Source organism: Myotis daubentonii, chromosome 2, assembly GCF_963259705.1.
Source record: "Myotis daubentonii chromosome 2, mMyoDau2.1, whole genome shotgun sequence".
NCBI lineage: Eukaryota > Metazoa > Chordata > Mammalia > Chiroptera > Vespertilionidae > Myotis > Myotis daubentonii.
This window is the reverse complement of record NC_081841.1, coordinates 56052724-56074584: the sequence shown is the minus strand read 5'-3', so window position 1 is coordinate 56074584 and position 21861 is coordinate 56052724. Positions and strand designations below refer to the sequence as shown.

Sequence of the window (21861 nt, the reverse complement as noted above, 5' to 3'; positions counted from 1 at the left end):
TTTCTCCATGTTCATTAGTTGTTTGGGTCTGTGACTCTCCGTGGAGACCACTGTTCTCCTGAGCTGGTCCTGGACCGGAACCGCACAGCAGCCAGCAGCCAGCAGCCGACCCCTGGTCCTGGCAGGATACCAGCGGGGCATCTAGATTGACCCTGATGGCTGGGAGGCGGCTGGGACAGGAGCCAGGCAAGGGTGGGGAGAACTGGGGGCCCAAGGAGTATGGAAAGGAAAAGGGCAAGAAGGGAGGCGGAGCACTGAGGACGGGGCCTGGCAGTGGGGGCAGGATCTGGTGGGGCTGGAACTCGAGCGTGAACTGGGGCTCTGGGCTGAGGCCAAGCTGGGTAGGAGGGGCCAAAGGGGGCCGGATTGTCCCTCTGAACCCTTGGCAACCTTAAGGGTGTGTGTGGAGTCTAGATATTTCTCGAAATCATTTTCATTCCCATGAGTATGATAGCCCTAGGTTTGGCTCAGAGGATGGAGCATCGGTCTGTGGACTGAAGGGTCCCGGGTTCGATTAGGTCAAGGGCAAGTTCCTCATTCGGTTGGGTTGCAGGCTCCTCCCCAGCCACGGCCCTGGTTGGGGCGCATGCAGGAGGCAACCAGTCGATGAGTTTCTCTCACATCAATATATCTCTGTCTTTCCCTCTCTCTTCCACTCACTCTGAAGGATTAAAAATAAATAAAAACAGAGCATGATAAAGCTTTTATTCTTTTACTATTACTTCCCGCCCGCCCACCCTCCCCCGCCTTCCCTCTGAGATTCCGCACTCTGTTCCATGCTTCCATGTTTCTGGATCCACTCCGTTCATCAGTTTATTTTATTCCTTAGATTCCACCTATGAGCCAGATCATGTGATACTTGTCTTTCTCTGAATGCCTCATTTCACTTAGCAGGATACTAAAGCTTTTACTCTTAAGGTAACGAAACTGATCCCATCATTTCTCTGAGATCCTCACAACCACCCTGTGAGGTGAGGAAGGAGTAGCTTTCCTTCTGCCCGGTGGGAGTTCAGGGTGGGTGAGAGCTAAGCAGTCACCCTTCCTGGCGCGTGAGGGGCAGAGCCTGTCTCCTGCCAGGGCTCTGCCCTCAGGGCGCGCCTTGCTGGGGCGCGTGGGGCACTCAGCACCGGTGTTTGTGTGTCAGGACCTGGTTCTCCCTCCAGGTGGCCCCTGAGTGAGCGGCTGAGCCTCTCCAAACCTCCCTTCCCTTGAAGCGGGGATGTGAGGTGACGCAGATGATGCTCTCCTGGCACCACGGTGCAGCCTGTGACCCAGTCTTGCCCCAAGAGCTGGGGGAGTCCGAACTGGCCACCACAGCGACTCCACCAACCAGCACCTCAGCGGTGCTGTCCCCACTGAGCCTGGGTGGGGTATCTTCCTCTTGGGGCTGCCCTCAGCCCTGGTGCTCATCAGGGTCTCTCCCTTTCTGGGGAGACTTTTGGGGGGTGGGAGGTCCGTGAACCTTTCTACCAGCATGACCAGTAGAGCCATAGCTTTTTTTTTTTTTTTTAATATATTTTATTGATTTTTTACAGAGAGGAAGGGAGAGGGATAGAGTTAGAAACATCGATGAGAGAGAAACATCGATCAGCTGCCTCCTGCATACCCCCCCACTGAGGATGTGCCTGCAACCAAGGTACATGCCCTTGACTGGAATCGAACCCGGGGACCCTTGAGTCCGCAGGCTGACACTCTATCCACTGAGCCAAACCAGTCAGGGCAGTTTTTTTTTTTTTTTTAATTGTTAAGAGTATTACATATGTCTCCTCTTTCCTGATTGACCCCCTCCCTGGCCACTCCCACCGCTCCATTGGTTATGCTCATATGCATGCATACAAGTCCTTTGGTAGATCTCTAATCCCCCCCCCCGCCCCCCGCCCCCCAGAGCCATAGCTTTTGATCTAATTTTGCAGTCTGGGAACTGCCATGAAGCACTGGTGCTTCCTCATATCCAAAGCTGGGGACTCGATTTAACTCTCAGGCCCCCAATTCAGACCCAGCCTCTTGCCATGACATTGCAGTCACTACCTTTCCTCCCTCCCCAGCGAGATGGCCTTCATGCAGACGCAGCTTCCTTTCCTTCTCCCCTCCCGGCTCTCTTCCTTCTCCCCACCCGTCCCTCATGCCTTTGTTTCCATCTCATATCCCCAACCTCTCCCATGTTTTCCACCCTCCTCTATTCTCTCCTCTATCTCCTCATCCCGCCCCCAACTTTCCTCAGACCTTCCCTTTCCCCCCCTCCTTCCCCTGCCACCCCCCATTTGGTCTCTGCGGGTGGCAGTTCTGAATTCCGGGGCCTATCCTACCAGGGCACCTGTGAAAGGTATTTCAGGAACAGCGGAGTCTCCTTTCTGAGCAGGCCGCTCCCCGTGGGGCCTGGGCAGGGGGCCTAGGGGCCCTGCTGAGTGGAGAGCTGTCTGGGCTCCTGGTGTGGGTGTGGGCTTCAGGCGGCCATGGGCACTGGCACAGGCTGTTCTGCATTGCAGTGGCTCTGGCCAGCGCCCATGCGCTCTCAGAGGGCACCACCTTCACTTGGGACACGTGTGGCTACCATGCCCTGCTGCTGGCAAGGGGTGGAGGCTTTCAGTAAACAGAAAGAGCTGGAGGGCAGCCTGGCTTTGCTGTGTGGGGAGAGACAAGGGAACCCCTCTGAGTCACCTGGGACTTTTCCTACTTCCTCTGCCCCTCCCACAGATAAGCAGTCACTCAGTCCTTTAATTTGCCTCTGAAATGCCCCCTGGGGCTTGCCTCCTCTCTCTGGTCCCAGCCTTCATCAGCTCTCCCCTGCACTGCGGCAGTGATGTCCCAGCTACCTTCCAGAACACCTGACATCCATCCCTCCTCATTTTGATAGAGACCCAATGCCAATACAGTTCACCCGTCGATAACTCCCCACACGCCCCATTGCCTTTAGAACATGCCCAGCACAGCCTTCTATGTTCTCAGCAGTCTTGTCACCTAGACTGTCTTTTTTGTGCTTCACCTAGTGTTGTGTGAAGTATTCCAAAGCAAATTGCAGATATGAAATTTCTCCATGAATATTTTAGCATGCATCTTAAAAAAAAAAAAAAAAAAAAAAGAGTAGCCTGGCTTTTGTGGCTCAGCTGGTTGGGTGTCACCTATGCACTGAGAGGTTACTGGTTTGATTCCCGGTCATGGGGTCAGGGCACAGGCCCAGGGTGCTGGCTTGTACCCTGTTAGGGGTTGCAGGAGGCAGCCGATGGGTGTTCTGCTCTCACATCAATGTTTTATTTCTCTCTCTCTCAAAGAAATCAATAAAAATATTTTAAAAAAATAGAGTAATTTTCCCATATAATCATACTATCGTCACAGCTAACAAAAACATGTTCTCATGTCTAATTCTCAGTTCACATTCAAAATTCTCCAGTTGTTTCCAAAATATCTTTCATGGTTTGTTTGTTTAAAGATTCAAACAAATTGCTGTGGCCGGTGTGGCTCAGTGGATAGAGCGTCAGCCTGCGGACTGAAAGGTCCCGGGTTCGATTCCGGTCAAGGGCATGTACCTTGGTTGCGGGCACATCCCCAGTGGGGAGTGTGCAGGAGGCAGCTGATCGATGTTTCTCTCTCATCGATGTTCCTAACTCTCTATCTCTCTCCCTTCCTCCCTGTAAACAATCAATAAAATATATTTAAAAAAAAAAAATAAAGATTCAAACAAAGACCCAGCACTATCCTTGGTTATTAGCTGTCTAAAGCAGGGGTGGGCAACCTCTGGCACGCGTGCCAAACATGGCACGCCAGTAACTTTTGCTGTCACGCGAAACCCTCTCTTATAATCTTCCATTTACAATTTTTTTAATATCGACTTTTTTATTTTTCAGATAAATTCAGTGTAGGTGCATCTTAGATAAATAAATAATTTTACATAACAAGTTATCTTAAAGACCATAGACATGGATTGATGAGAGAGGGGAAGAGCAATTCCAATAGTGTCGAAAACGAACTATTGAGGACTTGGAATGCCATTCCAGAAAATTTTTTCTGTTTAAAAAACTGCAACAGCGTTACTCTCCATGTTTTCATCCACACACGCTTGTGAATCTTTGTTCTCAGTGATGAATTTTGTTAAGTCTCGTAATAGGAGTAGCCTGACAGATGAAGGTAGTAGCTCGTGCATCTCTCTGAAGGTCATGAAATATAAACCTGATGTAAAATCTCTGTCATCAGTGATGCAGCAGCAAAAGTCCCACTGGTAATATCAAATAGAGTCATAAAATTTTCTGTCGGACTATCAGTGTACATGTATACATTAAAAATAAATGTATTTTTCATCATCATATACTGTGTTTTTGTCGCTCGAATGAATTTTATTTTTTCTTCATGGTTCTTCACATACGTACACCTTAAGAGATATCAAGTAGGCGTAACATTTCTCAAAAAATTAGGGTCGGCACGCACTCACAAAAAGGTTGCCCACCCCTGGTCTAAAGCTTCTTAATCTTGACTTCAGGCCCTTTCCTCCGTCCACCTCTCGCCACATCCATCCTGCGGCCTTCGGGCCCCCAGCCCAACCGGCCATGGAGTCAGTCCTTCTTTCCACTTGGCCTTCCTGGTCCCTGGAACGGCGAGCGCGCTCCGGCCTGAAGTCCCTTTGGAGAGCACCGCGCCCGCCCCCACCCCCAGTCCTTTCCTCCTCTCCCCTCTCCTTCCCTCCGGGCCTCTCATCGCCACCAGCGGTTCCGCCTGTTCAGTGCGGGCCGGGTTCCGCCTGCTGGCGGAGGGCAGGGCGGCTGTCTCCCCGCCTCGCTGCCCCCACGCCCGTGCCCAGCACCTGCTTGGCATCTACCGGCGGCACAACACGGAACCACCACCTGGACCCTCCTGTCTCGGCATCTCCGCCCCTCCACGCCTGTCCGCGGTGGTGCCCGGAGGAAGGTCCAGGGCGGGCTTGGCGTGTCCTGCGGAGGTGGTGATCCCGGGGCCGGAGCCCGGAGCCCAGCCTCCTCCCCTCCGCTCCCGGTCTCTCTCCTTCTCAGCGAACGCGCACCAGGACGCAGGCAGCGCTGCCGGAGCCCGGAGCCCGGAGCCGGGGCCGGGGCCGAGGGCGGGGCCGGGGGCGTGGCCACCAACTGGCCGGCTCCGGCCTCGGCCTGTTCCCACCGCTCCTTCCGGGACCCGCGGGCCGACGGGGGGGGAGGAGGAGGGGGGCAGCCTGGGCTGCCGCCTCGCCGTCTAGTCGCGCCCGTGGCGAGAAGGGCTGTCGGCCGGAGGCGCGGAAGTCCGGGGTCTGTGCGGCGCCCGCCTCGTGTCCATTCGGCCGCGACGGGCTGAGCGGGAGCGGGGGGCACTTCCCGGGGTGGCGGCGCTGCTGTGCGGCTGGTCCAGGGCTTCCTCCCCCAGCCCCCGCTCAGAGCCCTGAGCACCGAGAGGGACTGGCGAGGGGGCAGGGGCACCCGCCAGGGTGCGGGGGCTCCCCCCAGGATGCGGGGGCTCCCTCCAGGATGCGGGGGCTCCCTCCAAGGATGCGGGGGCTCCCCCCCAGGGTGCGGGCCGGGGCTCTGGGGGTTTATTCTGGCCCCACCCGATCCCCGGAGCCAATAGCACTGCCCTCGGGGTGCAGAGTGGAGCCGTCGGAGGGAGTGGGCTCCGTCCGCTCTCCCAGCCCCGGCGGCACGGGCGGGGGCGCAGAGGGGCCCTGGGCGCCCCGGGTCCTGCCGGGCGCCCCGGGTCCTGCCCGGCGCCCTCCCTCGGCCGGAGGTGGGCGCTGACCTGGGGGGGTCCATGTGGCCCCGACCGCGCGGGGCCCGGCCTCCCCCGCCGGTGACTCAGGCCCCAGCTGGCGGTCCCCGCGTCACATGAGGGAGCCCGCGGGCGGGGGGAGGGGGCCGGGCGGCGGGCGGGGCGGGGCCGGCGGCGGGCGGGGCGCGGGGGCCGCCAGAGAGTCCAGCGCGGCGGCGGGAGCGGAGCGCGCAGCCTCGGGACCCAGGTGAGGCGGCCGGGTTCGGGCCGGGGTCGCTGGCTGCCCCGCTCCGGCTCCGCCCGGCCCCCGAGACCCGCCGCGCCCCGGCCGCTCCGCGGCCTCGCAACTTTGCAACTTGCGGGAAGTTCCCGCGGCCGCGTTCTCTGCGGGTCGGAGCGCAGGGAAGGGGCGGGCGGGGGCCGGGGGCCGGGGCCGTTCTCGGAGCCGGTCTGGCGGGGACGGGCGTCTAAAGCCAGGGGCTGGCGGCGGCTCCCCCTGCCCGCGCCCTCGGGTCTGTCCCGGGCGCCCCGCGCGCGGCCCCCCGGGCGGAGAGGAGGGGCCCGGAGACGTGGATGTGCCCGCGGCCCCCCGGGCGGAGAGGAGGGGCCGGGAGACGTGGGTCTGTCCCGGGCGCCCCGCGCGCGGCCCCCCGGGCGGAGAGGAGGGGCGGGGAGACGTGGATGTGCCCGCGGCCCCCCGGGCGGAGAGGAGGGGCCGGGAGACGTGGATGTGCCCGCGGCGGGGAGGGGGCCGCGCCGGGAAGGCCTCGAGGGCGGCCGCAGCCCGGAAACCCGGCCGCGGCCCGGCCTGATCCCCCTGCCCTGCCCTGCCCAGGCCCGGCAGCCATGGCGGTGGAAGGGGGCATGCGATGTGTCAAGATCCTGCACTACGTCCTCCTGCTGGCCTTCTTCGTGAGTCGCGGGGGTGCCGGGGCGCTGGCGGGGCGCGGGGCCGGGGACGGAGGCAGCTGGAGACCAGATGTGGGAGGAGAGCCCGGGCGGCTGTCGGCGGCGCGGCCACCCCTCCGCCGCCGTCAGGGGCCCCCGAGGCGGGTGCGGGTGGGAACGGGCTCCCCCGCCCCTCCTGGCCCTTCCTGTCCGGTGACCCAACCTTGTGATAGGGTGAGTGGGGCAACCGGCCAACGGCTGATGCTATCGCTGCCGTGGGCACTGTTTGTCCAGGGAGGGCCCCCCCAGTCTCCTTTTAAAATTTTTATTGATTTTAAGAGAGAGGAAGGAAGAGAGAGAAACATCGATTTGTTCCACTTATTTGTGCTTTCACTGGCCGATTCCTGCCTGTGCTCTGATGGGATCAGACTGCGGTGTTGGGGTCCTGGGAGGACCAGGGCCCGGGGGCGCCGCTCACCCCTTCCCGGCTGCACAGCTGATGGGAAGGGCTGGGCGTGGCTAGAGACGGGGTGGCTCTAGGAGGCCCGGGCCGAGCGAACACTACTCGGTTAGGAATGTGTGCCCCGGGGTTAAAGCTTCCTGGGAACTTCCCTTTCTGCAGTCGGTCAGACTGTGGGTGACGATGGGTCATCCTCCCCCACAGCCGTTTTCTGGGGGTGAGCATCTGCCGCTCCAGGATGGGGTTAAGGCTGACTCCTGGGTGCGCCCGCTGCCCTCCAGATGGGTGTGGGTCTGGCCTGACCCCGACCTGCTTTCTTCGCAGGCCTGTGCAGTGGGACTGATGGCTGTGGGCATAGGGGCCCTGTTCATCTTCAATCAGACGGTCAGCCAGGGGACCGCCAGCTCCGTGCTGCCTGTGGTCATCATTGCAGTGGGTGCCTTCCTCTTCCTGGTGGCCATTGTGGGCTGCTGTGGGGCCTGCCAGGAGAGCTACTGTCTTATGTTGACGGTGAGTGGCCAGTGGGCCCGGGTGTGTGTGGACTTCTGGAAGGTCACCTCTGTGGCGGGGCTCAGGCAGTGGGTGGGCGCGGAAAGCCGTTGTGAGCGTTCCAGACACTGGCTGGGCCACAGCAGGCCCCTCTCACCCGGACTCCAAACCTGACTCCTGTCCTTCGTGCCTGCAGTTTGTCATCTTCCTGTCTCTTATTGTGCTGGTGGAGGTGGCCACCGCCATTGCTGGCTATGTGCTTCGAGACAAGGTAAGCAAGGAATAAGGGGAGGGCCTTCCCTCAGAGGCTCTGCTGCCCAGGTACCCTGCATTCTGACCTCAACTTCCCTACTCCCAGGTGAGGTCAGAATTTAATAAGGACTTCCGGCAGCAGATGAAGAATTATCCCAAACAGAACCAGACTGATCTTTTCCTGGACGAGATGCAGAAAAAAGTGAGTGGGGTTGCTGGGATCAGGGGTAATGGAGGAAGAGGCTCTCATCTTCATATTGAAGGTGGAGGTTCACCTAACAACCTCCCCGTATCTCTCTTCTCCCCCAGTTCAAGTGCTGCGGGGCGGCTAACTACACGGATTGGGAGACGGTCCCTCTTGAGCCCAAGGACCGTGTCCCTGACTCCTGCTGCATCAACGTCACTGTGGGTTGCGGGGTTAATTTCAAGGTGAAGGACATCCATACTGAGGTAGGGAGAAGGCTGAGATGAGATAGCAGGGCACTTGGGAAACCTGGGAAATGTTTCAAGAGACGAGAGGAACCAGGGATGGAGGTGGAGAGGGTTGGGGCTCCGAGAAGTTGGGGATCAGGAATGGGGAGGGGATCTGGGAATGCTAGGGGTGGGGAGAAAGGTATAGAGCAGCAGTTCTCAACCTGTGGGTCGCGATCCCTTTGGGGGGTCGAATGACCCTTTCACAGGGGTTGCCTACGACCATTGGAAAACACATATATAATTACATATTGTTTTTGTGATTAATCACTATGCTTTAATTATGTTCAATTTGTAACAATGACATTGGGGGTCACCACAACATGAGGAACTGTATTAAAGGGTCGCGGCATTAGGAAGGTTGAGAACCACTGGTACAGAGGGTGGTGAAGAGACATGGACACACGGGAGGTGGGAGGGAGGTTTTTGATGGTGTCCTCACCCTGTTTGTCTCTACCCTCAGGGCTGTGTGGAGAAGATTGGGGCCTGGCTGAGGAGCAACGTGCTGGTGGTGGCTGCGGCAGCCCTGGGCATTGCCTTTGTGGAGGTGAGAGGCACCCTTGGGACTCATTCCAGGGCATCTGGAGAGTAGGGGCAGCGGGCAGGAGGTGCTCATCCTGTGTGTGTTTGGGGCTCTTGGGTGGTTGAGGGTACCTTGCCTTTCTGACTCCTCTCACTAAACCCCCTCCTCCCCCATCTTTCTTTCTAGGTCCTGGGAATTGTCTTTGCCTGTTGCCTTGTGAAGAGTATCCAAAGTGGCTATGAAGTGATGTAGGGACTCTGGTCTCTTTAGCCCCTCATCTAGGAGAGAGGGGTAATATGCTCCACATTTTTCAATTAAACTGATTATTTTTTCAGACCAAAAAGACTGTTTGTCTTGAGTGATACTTTATCCCTTTTCTCTCCTCATCCATGCTCCTGTACTCCGGGCCTGTGTTCTGTTTGCACCTCCAGGAAGGAAGGCCTGTTTTGGGGGGTGTCTGGGAATGGTTGGCTGGGCTGGCCGGGGAAGCGGGATTGGGAGGAGGTTGTGGCCCACTGCCCTCCCCATCTCCTAGTGTGCTTAGGCTCAGTACTGCAGTTAAACCCACAAAGGCCCTACCTGGGAGAGGCCCGCCATGACATCTACCACGGACATCTCTTTGGCCTTCTGTCCAACTCGGGGCCCAGGGGCCTGGCTCCTTTCAGGGTGGTGATGAGTTGTGTGGCCAGTGTCATCCTTCTTGAGTTAGATAATAATTTAAGTGAGTACTACCTTTTTACCAGCCTAGACGTGCCCCCTCTATACTTCTTTCCCTTGCCCCCCAAGAAAAATACATGAGGGCCATTCCCAAACGCTGCATTGCATTTCTACTATCACTCCATGCAGAAAAGAAAGGAGACGTCCAATAGTGCCCTCCAGTGGCCATTTAGGTGCAGCTTTAAAGACAACTAGAGACGCAGCCCTCTTGCGCCCTCCAGTGGGTGTTAGTTATTTTGCAGGCACTGACAGCACTAAACGGAGCACCTTCGTTTCTGCTCATCTACTTTTTTTTTTTTAATATATATTTTATTGATTTTTTTACAGAGAGGAAGGGAGAGGGATAGAGAGTTAGAAACATCAATCAGCTGCCTCCTGCACACCCCCTACTGGGGATGTGCCCGCAACCAAGGTATATGCCCTTGACCGGAATCGAACCTGGGACCCTTGAGTCCGCAGGCTGACGCTCTATCCACTGAGCCAAACCGGTTAGGGCTGCTCATCTACATTTTTAAAAACACATTTATTGAGTGCCTATTTTGTGCCAGTAGCAGGGTGGGGACAGGAATGAAGTTCTTGCATTTGAAGAACAATCTCTTGCTGGAAGGCTGGGTTCAGGAGACTGCCTGGGCAGGCTTGGGAAGGACCCAGGTGAGCACAGCATCCACCAGGCTGGCTGGCAGGTAGGAGGCTGGCAGCCAGAGCAGCTTGGCGTCCCAGCCTGGGCTGTAGCGGGTTCTGGGGTGGCATGCAGTCAAGGCATGCTCCAGGCACCTGCTCACCTTGGTCAGGTCCGGATCACAGATGAGGTTCATGACATGCTGCTGCACTTCCAGGTCTGCAGCCCAGTGGGTGGTTGGAATCAGTGTCCCTGTCCCACTGCAGCCCATCTCGGGCCCTCTTCTGGGTCCTGGGGCTTGTTGCCCAGCAGAGGCGAGAGGGATCCTTAATCCCGTCCCCAGTTAGGGGAATGGGCAGGCTCCACATGGCCTGGGTGTCCTAAAGCACCCCATTCACCCTCACCCACTCCCTGACTGCCCTTCCTACTTCCTCCCAGTAGGTTGGTGCGGGGCTGACCTTTCTGGCACTTTCATTCCCCCTGTATGGGCCCAGCTACTCACACTTGGTAAGGAAGGCATCCCCATAGTGTGCCTGTGTAGCTGGAGGCAGCCGTGCCCAGCAGGCCTGCAGGGCGTTCTCCAAGCTCTCCAGGTTTGTCACAGAGGTTCGGAAAAAGCCAGGCTCCACGATGGAGACTCGTACTCCAAAAGGAGCCACATCCCGCCTGGAGTGGGGTAGAGGGAAGTTTTTGGGTTCTTGCCCTAATAGGGAGGGGATGTTCAGGGACATGGGTGGGAGACTGTGATGGGAAAGTTATTAAACCAGGGACAGGGGTCCTAAGGGATACGCTGCTGCCCTGGGATGAGGGGCAAGTGGGGACAGAGAGAGGGAGGGAGGGAGGTTTTTCCCCTGTGTATTCTCTTATACAACCTAGAGCAGGGGTTGGGTCTAGATAGTAAATACTTTCTGTAATGCAGGACTAAATTAATATTATGTAGGTACTTATATAATCATTTAAAAATGTAAAAGCCTTTATTGGCTTATAGGCAGCTGGTCAGATCTGGCCTGAGAACCACGGTTTGCCAACTCCAGCCCTAGAAGAACCCCATTCCCTAGCTCCCAAAACACAGGGCGGAGTCCTGAGTGCTGGGTAGGGAGGTGTAGACTAGTATTTGCTGGGAGGAAAGTGGGGATACATCCAACCACCCCGGCACAGATGCAGAAGTCCAAGTATAAAGTATGTGTTTCGTGATGCCAACTGGAAAATTAAAAGATAGATGGATAGGGACAAAAGTAGAACCTGGTCGGTGTGGCTCAGTGGTTGAGTGTTGACCCATGAGTCAAGAGGTCCCTGGTTTGACTCCCAGTCAGGGCACATGCCAGTGGGGGGAGAAGGGGCGTTTGGGAGGCAGCCAATCAATGTCTCTCTTGTCGATGTTTCTATCTCTCTGTCCCTCTCCCTTCCTCTCTGTAAAATAAAAACACATTTTTAAAAAATGTCGATATTGAAATTACTTGTGGAGTGATGGTGACAAAGGCAGATTTCCTTCAGAAGGTGGGTTTGGCTTGGGGGACTTGTACTTCTGCTCAGAATCCAGGCCTAGCCCTGGCCAGTGGTGGGAGCACTGTCCTGTGCGCTAAAAGATTGCTGGTTTGATTCCCACTCAGCACATGCCTGGGTTGTGGGCTCAACCCTGGGTAGGGAGTGTGCAGGAGGCAGTCGATTGATAGATGTTTCGCTCTCACTCTCACATCAATGTTTCTCCTTTCCCCTCTCTCTAAAAATATAAAAAAATCTTAAAATTCAGGCCCTGCTCCCATGTCGTTCTTGTCAAGTCTTCACTGTGCTCTCATGGGACTTTGAACATTACCATCTAAAGATGAGGGGCAGGAGAACAGAATGACCAGGCTCAGTAGGTGAGCACAGTTCCAGTGGTCTTGGGTAAGTTATGTTACTCTATGGGTATTAATACCTACCATGAGAATTAATAAGAAAACATGTAAAGGTACTAGCTCATTGTAATAATCATCTCTTTATATACAAGCCTAGTATGCTAAGTGTCAGATCAATTGGTAGGACCAATCGACCAGTCGTTATGATGTGCACTGACCACCAGAGGGCAGATGCTCTGACTGGTAGGTTAGCTTGCTACTGGGGTCCGGCCAATTAGGACTGGGCAAGACAGGCCAGACATGCCCTGGAGCCCCTCCACAGTCCCTCCCCAACCGGCCAACTTCCCACGGTCCCTCCCTGGCCGGCTGGCCCCCATCGGCCCCAATCAGGACTGGGCAAGATGGCCCTGATCAGCCCTAATCGCCAGCCAGGCCAAGGGACCCCACCTGTGCACTAGGCCTCTAGTTATTAATAATACTAATAATGATAGCAGGCTTTTGGAGGTATTTTCTTTTTTGTTAATCCTCACCTGAGGATATTTTTTCATTGATTTTTAGAGAGTGGAAAGGAGAGGGAGAGACAGAGAGAATCATCAATGTGAGAGAGACACATCGATAGGTTGCCTCCTGCGTGAACCCTGACCAGGGCCGGGGAACCTGCAACCAAGGCATGTGCCCTTGACTGGAATTGGACCTGGGACCCTTCAGTCCACGGGCCCACGCTCTATCCACTGAGCCAACCAGCTAGGGCTTGGGACATTTTCTATGTGCCAGGTACTGTTGGCTTTACATGTATCTCATTTCACTCCCAACACCCATGACATCGGTCTTCTCATCCTGATCCAACAGATGAGGAATAAACTGGGATAAGAAAATTAACCTATTACAGTCACAAAACTCACATGAGAGGCTGGGCTATGGAGTCGAGCCCTAGACTATCTCCTCTGAAGTATTCCATTACATGTTTTAGCAATCTTTGCAGGGCAGACACTAATTCTTTTTTGAGTGGGCTGGGAGCCTGGGGCCCTGCCCCCTCACCTCAGACTGTCTGAGAAGGCCTCCAGGCCAAACTTGGAGACACAGTAGCCCCCACCATTGGCTGCCAGGCGACCCAGGACGCTGGTGATGTTGATCACCCGGCCCCGGGCCCGTCGCAGTAGAGGTAGCAGGGCAAGGGTGACCCCGATGGGACCCAGTGTGTTCACAGTCAGCACCCGGTGGAAGTCATCCCTGGTCAGCCATGGTGTGGGCCCAATGATACCAGCTACACCGGCATTATTCACCAGACCGAAAAGCCCTGTGGGGGGGGGGCGGCGGGAGTCACGGAGGGTAGGGCAGGCATTCCAAGGCCCTCCTTCCTGGGCGGCCTGAGCACTGCTCCTTCCCCTCACAGTCCCCCTGGTTCCCACTGCCCGTGTGAGTGAACCCCCTAAACCATGTTCCCAGCGGCTCAGCCAGACTCACCTGTTTCCCCAACATATGTTTCCACCCATTTGGCTGCCCGCTGGACGCTCTGGGGGTCGGTGACGTCCAGCAGGGTGGTGTGGAGGCGGGAGGAGGCAGCCCGCTGCAGGTCCTCTGCCCCCGAGGGGGTCAGGCAGCTGGCCAGGACTTGGAAGCCTCTCTGGTCCAGCCTCAGTGCCAGGAGCCGCCCGAAGCCAGAGTCACAGCCGGTGATGAAGACGAAGGCATTGCTGGGGGGCAGGCTCTGCCGGTCTCTGAGCAGCCACAGGGCTGCCCAGAGTAAGACTCCCAGCAGCACAGGCAGCCACATGGCCGGAGCCCACGTGATCTGCAGGTGGCAGCCGGGCTGGGCAGGAGAACACGTGCGGTTTACTCTGGCCCTCGAGCCCTTGCCCCTAATAGCCTCCCTAGCTGGGAGTCTCTGGTCTCAGCATCTGCGTGGCAGATAAATGGCAAATTGTGCCTCCTCTAGGCAAAGCCAGGATCTGGGCAGCCCCTATGCTTGTGGGTAACAATGAAAACCAGATAAGCCCTTCCAGGGCAGCCTGCTGCGTGGGAGCAGCAGCTCTCATCTGCTGTCCCCTTTTCTCTCCTGCTGAACCAGGGACACCTGAACTCTCTAAATTAAGCCGGGCCTTGTTTTAGGGAACACACACGGGGCAAAGAGCCCTGCACTTCAGTCCGGTGGCCCCTAACTTACTGTGTGATGCTGAGCCTCTCACTGCGTCTCTGGACCTGTTTTCTCACCTGCCAGGTGGGACCAGCACCCACAGGCCAATGGGGAGTTGTGCAGGATCAGAAGGGAGACGTGTGCGTTATCAGCAATGCGATGCCTGGCACGTCCTCCCAGCACCCCAGCTCCCGCCCGGCTCACCTCCTCTGGGGAAAGCTGGCAGGTGCTGCACCAGATGCTTCTTCCTTTGCTCCCAGTCCTCCCGGCTCCCGCAAGAGCTACAGCTGAGGCCAAAGTCCACTGCGGGTGGACTGGGTGCCAGAGGTATTAAGTATATGGGGGGGGGGGGACTGAGGGGCGGAGTCAGGGAAGCGGAAGCCGGTCAGCCGCGGCTTGGCACGGGCCAGGCGTGCCCAGACCCCTTCATGGCTACCTTTTCCAGCCGGGGTTCCAGACCACCTCTGCCGTAGGCTCCCAGGAGCAGGATCTATCAAGTATGACAGCTGCCCCTGCCTGTGGGTGACCTCGGACCTGTCATTTCTCCTCCAAAGTGCTCCCATGCCCACGAGTTAATCTCCCACAAGGTCCAGACTCATGACACGGCTTAGTACCAGGCTGGGAGAGGCCACGGGTATGTGGAGAGGCAGAGCACCAGAGGCGGGACCAGGCCCGCTCCCTGCCTCCTGCTCCCCTGCAGGAAAGGGAAGTCCTAAGTCAGGATGCTTGCCGGCAGGGCCTCTCCTGGGACCCTCTCTGGAGAGGTGTGGGAAACTCCTGACTTCTGGTCACCCAACGGGCGGGTGCCTGCACCAGGGGCCTGTCCCTTAGGGTCTATGACCCTTCCCCTCCCACCCCCGATGCCCAGCTAGTAGCTCCTTGAAATGTATCACAGAGAAACTGAGGCTTGTGTTTTATTTGTGGCCTGCCAGCCTCCCTCCTGCCCCAAGGGGAGGTGGAGGGGTAGGAGGAGGCAGAGGGGGAGGGGGAGGGGCTAGGACGGGGCCGACTGCAGCTGTCCTTTGTAGACATACTCCAGGGCAGTGGCAATGGTGCGCATGTCCATCTCAATGCTCCGAGCCCAGTTCTCCACATCCCCGATTTCCTGGGAAGGGGAGAGGGTGGGGGTCCTCAAATCAGGGTGAGTAGAGGGTGGCCCTAGTGGATGAATGGGGGCACTTCCCACCCATCCCCTACAAAGGGCTTTGCTTGGACCCACCAGCTCCCTTTACCTTTCGCTAGCCTCTCTGACACTGGGGCCATAGATGGGGTTTCTGGGGCCATAGATGGGGTTTCTTGGGCCATAGATGGGGTTTCTGGGGCCATCCCACCTCTTCCTTAGCCCCAGGTCTGAGGTGACCCTACTGGAGGCAGCCAGTGGGGGCCCAGGATGCGATGTTGATGTCGGGAGTGTGGCCCACCTTGAGTGCCTGGTTGAAGTTTTCCACCATCCCGATCCATTGGCCTGTCTGCTTGGCAAATTGGGCAGCCTGGACCTGTAGGGTCTTCACCTCATGGTCCAGCTTTCTCTGGTTCATGTAGGCCTGGGCCACACTAGAGGTTGGAGAAGGGAGGACATCGACCCACCCAACTGGTGAGAGTGGTCTCCAGGACTAACACCCCACTGCGAGAGTGGGAGGCCAGCCAGGGGTCAGGCTGGGGACAACCTCGTGACTGACCATACTGGGAAGTGACGCAACAAGACTAGTACATGCAAATGAACCCAGCTTCTTCCTCCCGCTCCCAGGATTCTCAGAGACCCTCGCTGGGAGCTGTGTAGAAACACACCATCTCCTACCCCGAGAAGAGTTCCTGAAGCTGCGTGGGGGAAGCAAGGGCTAGCCTGGTAGGGGGGTATCCCTGAGTAAAGAGCTGGGAAGGAAGGGGGAGATGGGGAAAGCTGGGAAAATCCAGTAGCAGGGACACATCTGGCAGCCACTGAAGCCCAGGGATCTGTGCAAAGTTGGGAAGGAAACTTCGGCCGCTCCCTGACCTGGGGTCGGAGGGGAGAGCAACCCCCTCCCCAGGAACTCGGGGTCAAGAGGAGATCTCCCAGGGACTGCTTCTTGGCTCAGTCTCCCTCCCAACCCTTCTCCTCCCGCCCACACAAATGGACACACATGCACACGTTCTCCCTTCCTTCCGCTCTGCTCTATTTTCTTTTCTCCTCAATCAAGATGCTGGCTGCCATCACCATGACTGCCGTGAGGTTGGTATCCTCAATTCTCTGCCCGCCTCCACCCCCCGACCCTCCTGCAATAACTGTGCAATCACTGTTCTCCCTTACTGGCTGGTGAATCTTCCACTACCCGCCCCGAAGCTCTAGGTCAGCTGAGAGACTCCACATCCGGTGCCCCCACCCACAGGAATCCATGGGGGCTGGAGAGGGCAAGGGGCTGGGGGTGTGGAGAGAGTGGGAAGGGCACCTGACAGGGGCTGAGATAGACGGGGCCTTTGTGTTCCTTCCCGGGGAATGAGAGGAGCCGTGGGCAGCAGCACAAAACCCTTTCTAATCTGGCTTTGGCTTAGCTGCCCTCTCAACTGAAAGTGGGGTGGCCCCTAGCAAAGTCAGAAGAGAGCAAGAAGCCCGGGCCAACGTCTCAGCAGAGCCAGGAGGCGCCAATGTATGCGTGTGGGGTAAGGCCCTGTCCCTGGGGACAGGTGGCCACAGCAGGGGGCAGTGTAGGACCTGAAACAGTAAGAGTAGGGGGCTCCCATGTTTCCAGATTCCTCTGGGAGTTTCTAAAATCTGTTTTTCCTGTTGATCTCCTGCTCTCCACTATTCAACTGAATGGAGGGAGGGGCCTGGAGGGCAGGGCGGTCAGAGGCCCTGACCACAGCCTTTCTTGCCCTAATCTTCCCCAGAAATGAGTCATGAAGATGGCAGCCCCTGCCTGGCTCACTTGGGTGACTCAGTCTCTGGATTCACAACTATTTGCCCTGGGGTGGAAGGCATCATAACTGCCTCCTTTCTTCCAATAAACGGCCGACAACCATCATCTCTGTACCCTCCCGGGTCACTCCCGGTCAAGAGAATATTCTTTGCTCCTTCCCAAGTTTTTTCCACTTAGGACTGGAGCAGAGGGTAGTCCCTGGTGGCACCGGGACAGACTTTCCAAAAAAGGCCCCGCCCCCGAGGCCCAGAAGGAAGGGCAGAGACAGCCGGGCTCTGCTGGAGCGCCTGGCAGGGGTCCTGCTCTCACCCTCACCCTCACCCTCACCAGCTGTGCCTCTCTTTCCTGCCAGCTGCTCCCCGGCCGGCCAGAGGGTGGGCGGTGGAGAAGGCAGTCAGCCATGGTGAAGGAGGGCACCGCCCTCCCACCAAAGCGACAGCTGGCCTGAGGGGTGCGAGGAGGTGGGCGGAGGGCATCAGGTGGTGGGCACCAGGGAGGTCACTGTGAGGAGGGACAGAGCTGGCTGCTCTTCCCTGACGTGCTGAGGGTCAGAGCTGACTCAGCCTCTCCTGACCGTAAGCTGCGTGGGGGAGGGAAGGATGAGCAGCACATCCCTCCCTTCAAGAGCGGCTGCCCTCGGTCTTGCCTGCGCCTCAACGCGGGGCGGGCAGCTGGTGTGGGTGGGAGGGTTCATACCCCACATTGAGGTGGTCCACCAGAGCTTCTGTCAGGCAGGTCGCTGCAGAGATGGCCTCTCGCCTCCTCTTCTCTGCGGGGAGGAGGGGGAAGGGATCGGAGTGGCGAAGAGGTGTTTTTGAGGGGGGCTGCTTGAAGGCCCCCCTACTCATGACTATTCTGCTAGTTGTGGGAACATGTCAACCGATCTCAGCGCCAGAGCTGCAAAGGACTTGGCCCAACAGAAACAGCTTTCATGTCATAGGCGCGGAGCCCGGCGCCCGGAGAGGGGAAGCGTCTTGCCCGGGGACGTCAAGGTGCAGGGGTGCAGACTCCCCGCTTCCTTGGCCTCAGGGTCGGCAACTCCGGATCCCAAGCCCGGGTTCAGCAAACGGGCGCCCACACCTGCTTCGGCCGTTTCCGGCCTGCGAGAATCCCATCTGGGGCGGGTCCCCAACACCCTCCTCCCTCCTGGAGCCCCGCCCACTCCCGGGAGGAGCGGCCGCCGGGACCAATCGGCACAGCGCCCCTGGAGCAGGGGCGGGACTACGAGGCCGGCGGCCCAGCCGAGGGGCGTCTCCGAGGGGACACGGGTGCCGCTAAAGGGACTAGAGCCCGTTGGCACCGGACGGACTTTCCAAAGAAGCACCACCTCCCCCTCCTCCGACGCCCGTGCCCACGAGTCCGCGTCCTTCCCTGGATCTGGGCCATTACTCGGGGTCCAGGCTCCGGGCTGAGGCTAGGCCGCGGCGGGAGAGGACGCGCAGGCAGACAGGCTGTGGGCTCACCCTGCAGCTCCTTGCGTTCGTTCTGCTTGGCCTGGTGCTCCTTCAGCAGGCGGGACAGCATGGTCGCGTCAGGCTAGGGCGGGGAGGCTGGACGCGCCCGGCCCCGCAGACTCCCGGAGCCGGACGCACGGCTCAGCGCCGAGGGGCCCGGGCCACGTGACCGCGCCGTCACGTGACGTCGGGCCCGCCCCCTTTTTGAGCCCAGGTTGGCAGGTAGTGAGATCTTGGCTGGGAAGAAAGGGAATAGTCAAGAGTTGGGGGCGGGTGAGCTCTTGTCTTTATGGCGAGTTCACTTTTTGGTGAATGTTGGAAGACGTTTTCTCTACCACTCACATTGCAGAGCCAATTTTTAAAAATAAATATTTTTTTTGTTGATTTCAGAGAGGATGGGAGAGGGAGAGACAGGTAGAAACATCAATGCTGAGGATCATTGATCAGCTTCCTTCTGTACGCCCCCCACTGGAGATGGAGCCTGCAACCCCAGGCATGTGCCCTGATCAGGAATGGAACCCTGACCTCCTGGTTCAAGGGTTGATGCTCAACCATTGAGCCACACTGGCCAGGTGCAGAGCCAACTTTTTCATCTGAGGATGTTCCCATTGACTTTTAGAGAGAGTGGAAGAGAGAGGGAAAGACAGAAAGAAATGTCAATGTGAGAGAAACACATCGGTTGGTTGCCTCCTGCATGTGCCTGACCAGGGACTGGGCCGGGGAGGAGCCTGCAAGTGAGGTACATGCCCCTGAGGGAATCGGACCCAGGACCCTTCAGTTCGTAGGCCAATGCTCTATCCACTGAGCCAAACCAGCTAGGGCCAGAGCCAGTTTTTAACATTTCTTTTGGATCTCAGTCTCCTGGTGTGTGTGGTGTGTGTGGAGGGGCGGGAGTGGAGGGGGGGTGGGGTTGGGGGGGGGGCGAGGGGAGAGGTGGATGTTGCCAGGCTGTCCATCATGGTTTGGTTGTTGGCGGAGCAGCGGCTCCCTAGGCTCATTGAAATTCTTTTCCTTTCTTGCCTTGCCCTCCTGGCAGCTCTGGCCGGTTCTCAGTTGTTCTCAGCTCCTTCCCTCTAGGAGGGACAGCTTTCCTTTGGTTTCCAGCTCTCTCTCTTCTCACCACTGCTGCGGCCCCTCGGCGCGGGGTGATCATTGTAGAGAGGCAGTATTTCGGGCACCCACCCCACGTGGCCTCCTAGGGAGCTTTGCTAATTGGGGCTAAGTGCAGTAATGCGCAATGCCATCTCTGGCCTTCTGTGGTCAGGGAATTGGAACCCATTTCAGTCTTACCAGAAGAATAACTGCTGTTGTCACAGTAAAAGGTAAATGACATAATACCTCTCTGAACTAAGAAAAATGCTTCCGGGATAACTCCAACAAGAAAAATTATAAACATCATCAACATATTCTTGCTATGGCCACAGTCTCTCTTGGTGCACCATGTACTGACATGCTGGGTGACTTTGGGCAAATTGCTTCTCCACTCTGGATTTGTGTTCTTTTTCCTTTGTGAAATAAGGTCTAAACATCAGAATCACGTGGGGGAAGTTTAAAAAAATTCCCTGACCCTAGACTAATTAAACCTCAGAGGAGTGGAGCCCAGACATAAGTATTTTTTAAAAAAGTTGTTCAGGTGATTCTAAAATGCATCAAAGGATGAGAATCACTAGACTAAACCATATCTGAAGCTATTTCAAACTTTGGCATTTTCTCATTTTGTGATTCAGTTACATAGTTGAAAACTGACTTTATCACATCTACTTGCAGGAGGTGGAGAAATGGGTGCTGACTGAATTAGAATAAAACATCCTTTTTGAATTTTCTGAGGATGAGTTGAAGATTACTTTGATTCATTCAGCTATTTGCAGAGTAGCATCTTTTTTTTTTAAAATATATTTTATTGATTTTTCACAGAGAGGAAGGGAGAGAGATAGAATCAGAAACATCGATGAGAGAGAAACATCGATCAGCTGCCTCCTGCACATCCCCCACTGGGGATGTGCCTGCAACCCAGGTACATGCCCTTGACCGGAATCGAACCCGGGACCTCTCAATCCGCAGGCTGACGCTCTATCCACTGAGCCAAACCGGTTTTGGCTTGCAGAGTAGCGTCTTACTTCCTGGGAGATGTGTGAACATCAAAAGATTAGGGAGTGAATTGGTTAAGTGGTAGCAGAAAGCAGAACATTAAGTGCCAAAATAAAAATTCTGAATAAAAATGCTGGATACTGTGCATGTGTCTATGCTTATATGTGTACTACTAGAGGCCTGGTGCACGAAATTCATGCACAGGTAGGGTTCCTAGGCCTGGCTGGCCATCAGGGCTGATCTGTGGGGCGACCAGCTGGGCGATTGGGGGGACCCCCCGCTAGCATCCGCCTTGGCCAGCCTGGTGCCGCCTGCTTGCTGGCCCGCCCCCCCTGCCGCCACCACAGGTTGCCTCCCTCTACGGGGCGACCGTCGGGGCAATTGGGGGGCACCCACTGGCACCTGCCTTGGCTGGCCTGGGGCCTGCGAGCTGGGGGCAGCTCCTGCATTGAGCATCTGCCCCCTGATGGTCAGTGCACGTCATAGCGACCAGTCGTTCCACCGATTGTTTTGCTGTTTGGTCGATTTGCATATTAGGCTTTTATTATATAGGACTAGAGGCCCGGTGCACAAAAATTTGTGCACTGGGGGGGAGTGGAGGTCCCTCAGCCCGGCCTGTGCCCTTTCACAGTCTGGTACCCCTTGGAAGATAACGACCTGCTGGCTTAGGCCTGCTCCCAGGTGGCAGAGGGCAGGCCCAATCCCTAGGTGCAGCCCCTGGTTGGGCTCAGAGCAGGGCTGATCGGGGAGTTGGGGCGCCACCCCCTGTCATGCACAGAGCAGGGAGGATCTGGAGGTTGCGATGCCACCCCTAGTCACGCTCAGGGTATGGCCGATCGGGGGGTTGGGGCACCACCCCCTGTCACACTCAAGGCAGGGTCGATAGGGAAGTTGCGGCGCCACCCCCTGTCATGCACAGAGCAGGGCGGATCAGGGGGTTGGGGCGCTGTCCCCTGTCATGCACAGAGCAGGGCCCATCAGGGGGGTTGGGGCTCCGTACCCTGTCACACACAGAGCAGGGTTGATCAGGAGGTTGAGGAGCTCCCCCCTGTCACACACAGAGCAGGGCGGATCAGGGGGTTGGGGCGCTGCCCCCTGTGATGCACAGAGCAGGGTCCATCAGGGGGGTTGGGGCTCCGTACCCTGTCACACACAGAGCAGGGTTGATCAGGGGGTTGATGAGCTCCCCACTGTCACTCACAGAGCAGGGCCCATCAGGGGGTTTGGGGCACCGCCCGCCGTCACACACAGAGCAGGGCGGATCAGGGGGTTGGGGCATCGCCACTGTCACACTCAGGGCAGGGCCGATGGGGAGGTTATGGCTCTACCCTGTCACA

The 21861-nt window shown here is 57.2% G+C and overlaps 3 protein-coding genes across 4 annotated transcripts; 1 reads left to right on the top strand and 2 right to left on the bottom strand.

Moving 5' to 3' along the window:
* The first annotated feature begins 5222 nt into the window (after positions 1-5222).
* Positions 5223-9126, top strand: CD63 (CD63 molecule). 2 transcript variants are annotated; one of them, XM_059683165.1, is made up of 8 exons: positions 5223-5246; positions 6536-6612; positions 7373-7558; positions 7734-7808; positions 7896-7991; positions 8099-8239; positions 8724-8807; positions 8970-9126. In XM_059683165.1, exons 2-8 carry the CDS (start codon positions 6547-6549, stop codon positions 9033-9035), a joined length of 714 nt encoding a protein of 237 aa, XP_059539148.1. In that variant the 5' UTR covers positions 5223-5246; positions 6536-6546; the 3' UTR covers positions 9036-9126. The 2 variants fall into 2 exon arrangements, with proteins under 2 accessions (XP_059539148.1, XP_059539147.1); XM_059683164.1 differs by lacking the exon at positions 5223-5246 and adding an exon at positions 5861-5947.
* An 878-nt stretch (positions 9127-10004) lies between these two features.
* On the bottom strand, positions 10005-14853 carry RDH5 (retinol dehydrogenase 5). The gene is made up of 5 exons (XM_059683163.1): positions 14293-14853; positions 13419-13764; positions 12993-13251; positions 10622-10785; positions 10005-10338 (listed from the first exon to the last, which is right to left on the bottom strand). The coding sequence occupies exons 2-5, from the start codon at positions 13726-13728 to the stop codon at positions 10115-10117; spliced, it is 957 nt and encodes a 318-aa protein (XP_059539146.1). The 5' UTR covers positions 13729-13764; positions 14293-14853; the 3' UTR covers positions 10005-10114.
* Positions 14854-14989: 136 nt separating this feature from the next.
* On the bottom strand, positions 14990-18617 carry BLOC1S1 (biogenesis of lysosomal organelles complex 1 subunit 1). Its single transcript, XM_059683166.1, has 4 exons — positions 18446-18617; positions 17679-17751; positions 15510-15642; positions 14990-15193 (listed from the first exon to the last, which is right to left on the bottom strand). The coding sequence occupies exons 1-4, from the start codon at positions 18504-18506 to the stop codon at positions 15083-15085; spliced, it is 378 nt and encodes a 125-aa protein (XP_059539149.1). The 5' UTR covers positions 18507-18617; the 3' UTR covers positions 14990-15082.
* Between the last annotated feature and the right edge of the window lie 3244 nt (positions 18618-21861).

Coding starts and splice junctions, on each gene's coding strand:
- CD63 (XM_059683165.1), top strand. CDS start 6,547: ATGGCGGTGGAAGGGGGCATGCGATGTGTCAAGATCCTGCACTACGTC. Junction 7,559..7,733: donor GCTACTGTCTTATGTTGACG/GTGAGTGGCCAG, acceptor TCGTGCCTGCAG/TTTGTCATCTTCCTGTCTCT. Junction 7,992..8,098: donor TGGACGAGATGCAGAAAAAA/GTGAGTGGGGTT, acceptor CTTCTCCCCCAG/TTCAAGTGCTGCGGGGCGGC.
- RDH5 (XM_059683163.1), bottom strand. CDS start 13,728: ATGTGGCTGCCTGTGCTGCTGGGAGTCTTACTCTGGGCAGCCCTGTGG. Junction 13,252..13,418: donor AACATATGTTGGGGAAACAG/GTGAGTCTGGCT, acceptor CCCCCCCCACAG/GGCTTTTCGGTCTGGTGAAT. Junction 10,786..12,992: donor GCCTTCTCAGACAGTCTGAG/GTGAGGGGGCAG, acceptor ACCCCACTCCAG/GCGGGATGTGGCTCCTTTTG.
- BLOC1S1 (XM_059683166.1), bottom strand. CDS start 18,506: ATGCTGTCCCGCCTGCTGAAGGAGCACCAGGCCAAGCAGAACGAACGC. Junction 17,752..18,445: donor CGAACGCAAGGAGCTGCAGG/GTGAGCCCACAG, acceptor TCCTCCCCGCAG/AGAAGAGGAGGCGAGAGGCC. Junction 15,643..17,678: donor GTGGACCACCTCAATGTGGG/GTATGAACCCTC, acceptor TCCAACCTCTAG/TGTGGCCCAGGCCTACATGA.